Raw genomic sequence first — 2816 nt, 5'->3', positions numbered from 1 at the left:
TGCCCTTGAGCAAGGTACTTAACCCTAATTGCTCCTGTAAATTGCTCTTTATAAGAGCACCTGCTAAATAACAATAAAAAAAAGTTATAGGTTTTGGAAATATGGGTCCATAAACAAATACTAAGTATTCAATGTCTTTATTTTACAGGGGAAACCCCTAACCATCGTTCTCTTAGTGGGAGGGGCTTATCATCTGGGGAGCCTCAACATCCTGTTGCTGACGAGACAGAGAAGAGTCTCTCCAGATTAGAACACCCCAAGAAACACCAGCAGAGACGTACAGGGAAGAAACCTCACCACTGCTGCTCTGACTGTGGGAAGAGTTTCACAAGCCAGAGTGGCTTCATTATTCACTGTGATCAGTGTGGGAAGAGTTTTGCTGCATCTAACACCTTCAAATCGAATGTAAGAATTCATACAGGGGAGAAGCCTTACCCCTGTCTTGATTGTGAGAAAAGCTTTGTTAGTGCAAGAGCCTTAACTGTACACCAGTGTGTACACACAGGAGAGAAACCTTATAGCTGTGATCAGTGTGGAAAGAGCTTTGCTGTAACTTCCTCCCTGACTAGACATCAGGTAACCACCTGATGTCTGTCTATGTGGGAAGAGCTTTGCTCTAGCTTCCACCCTGACTGCACACCAGTGAACGCACACTGGAGAGAAACCTTACAGCTGTGATCAGTGTGGGAAGAGCTTTGCTGTAGCTTCCTCCCTAACTGGACACCGGGTAACACACACTGGAGAGAGAACTTATGTCTGTCTATGTGGGAAGAGCTTTGCTCTAGCTTCCACCCTGACTGCACACCAGCGAACGCACACTGGAGAGAAGCCTTATAGCTGTGATCAGTGTGGGAAGAGCTTTGCTGTATCAGAAAAACTAACTAGACACCAGCGGATACACACAGGAGAGAAGCCTTATAGCTGTGATCAGTGTTGGAAGACCTTCAATCAGTCAGTCCACCTGACAACACACCAACTGACACACACTGAAGAGAAACCTTACAGCTGTGATCAGTGTGGGAAGAGCTTTGCTGCAGCTTCCACCCTGAATCGACACCATCGAACACACACTGGAGAGAAGCCTTACAGATGTGATAATTGTGGGAAGAGCTTCAGTCAATCAGGGAGCCTGATTTCACACCAGCGAACACACACTAGAGAGAAACCCTATGTCTGTCTGTGTGGAGAGAGCTTTGCTCATTTAGGGAATATGAGAAAACACCAAAAAGCAAAAACGTGCCGTATTTCCTCTCCCTCCTATCTGACACCGGTTCCAGATCCATAAATAAAGGGTCAGTAGAAAACATCTAGTGAACAGTCATATCCATCTCTCATTCTTAAACAGTTGCCTTAGTCTGATCACCATGGTAACCTCTGGAGCATAATATACAGCTCTGATCTAGGACCAGGTCTCCCCTGTGTCTATGTAATATTACACATCTAAATGGATAAATGTTATCATAGAAAATGTCAGCGAACCCGTGTGTGTGGGGGCGTGTTGATAATTGTATCTTTTCATATACTCATGATATTATTAAATGTCATTATGTAGAATTTTTCAACAATAGGTGTATATTCATGTATTCAATTGATCAATAAATTAAATCCGTTATCTTCTAAACAAGAAGTTATCACTTAAACTGTATATATTATATATCTATATTGATTAAAATATTCCTAAAACTAATCAATAATACATTGGATAATAATATCAATGAGGTCCAGGTAAGAACTATGCATGCTGTCTTGTAACAACGGTTAATGTAATAACTTTTAGATTTATAATGTAATAAAACCGGTAAATGTAATATCTTCTTGGTTAATATGATAACGTTATTTTTCCACATTAAGTGGAAAAAGTTATCAGGTGAGTAACTACTTTTAAATGAATATCGTAACACCTAAACCAATATTTTATGTGTTACTTCACTTATGTTAATGCAGACCCACAAACACAAACCTATGCACCTGTACTCATACACTAACACACACAAGCACACATTGATTAAAAGACCTGAATTCATCTGTAGGCCTTATAGTCAATGAGTCAGGGGCTCACTTGGGGTGAACATTTGTAAGGTCAATGTGCCAAGAGTTGAAAATGGGTTCTATCATTGCAGCTTTCTGTGTGCTATCACTATTTCTATTCATCCCATTACATTTTTTGGTAGCATCCAATAAGCCAACATCAGCGTAGAGGATGTCTGATGTAAGGTAGCTATCGACCTAACTACATTTGTTTATCTAAACTAAAGTCTTGCTTGCTTTCCTGATACGCTGCCTAGACATTCCAAAGCATATCAATGTAATTAGCCATCTGTTATCTGGCTACCCACAAACAGGGAAACAGATCCCAATCAAAGGTGTTATCACATGCTCCACTAAGGCAGTTATTTATCTTATAACTTGTCCTTGTGGTAAAAATTATGTGGGTAAAACAAAGTGCGAAATAAAAGTAAGTATCTCAGAGCATCGTAGCACCATCAGGTGCAAAAACTTTACTTATCCAGTTGCGGCCCACTTTTGGAGGCAGGCCACTCGATTTCGTCTCTGCGTTATATTGGCATTGAACATGTCACCCTCCCTAGGAGAGGGGGTGACCTTGATCATTTATTGTTAAAACGAGAGGCTGCCTGGATCTTTAACTTAAAGACCTTTGCTCCCTTCGGTCTCAACGTAGACTTTGATCTGAAGCCATTCTTGTGATTATTGTGACTTTGCCATTGTAATTGTTTGTAAGCTTGTGTAGTCTAAAATGAATATATGATCGTATGCTATCCATTTGTTGTTTGTATGTTGTTCTTTGTATGCCATTT

General features: G+C 40.4%; 1 protein-coding gene across 1 annotated transcript; it reads left to right on the top strand.

Moving 5' to 3' along the window:
* Nucleotides 1-649: 649 nt before the first annotated feature.
* On the top strand, nt 650-2048 carry LOC121844033 (zinc finger protein 2 homolog; the record flags this gene model as incomplete). The annotated part of the gene is made up of 1 exon (XM_042313898.1): nt 650-2048. A coding segment is annotated over one exon (636 nt), but the record flags the coding sequence as incomplete, so codon positions are not given.
* Nucleotides 2049-2816: the final 768 nt, after the last annotated feature.

The sequence above is a fragment of the Oncorhynchus tshawytscha genome, unplaced genomic scaffold (assembly GCF_018296145.1).
Source record: "Oncorhynchus tshawytscha isolate Ot180627B unplaced genomic scaffold, Otsh_v2.0 Un_contig_15925_pilon_pilon, whole genome shotgun sequence".
Taxonomy (NCBI): Eukaryota; Metazoa; Chordata; class Actinopteri; order Salmoniformes; family Salmonidae; genus Oncorhynchus; species Oncorhynchus tshawytscha.
The sequence above is the reverse complement of the archived record's forward strand: the minus strand, read 5'-3'. Positions and strand labels throughout refer to the sequence as shown.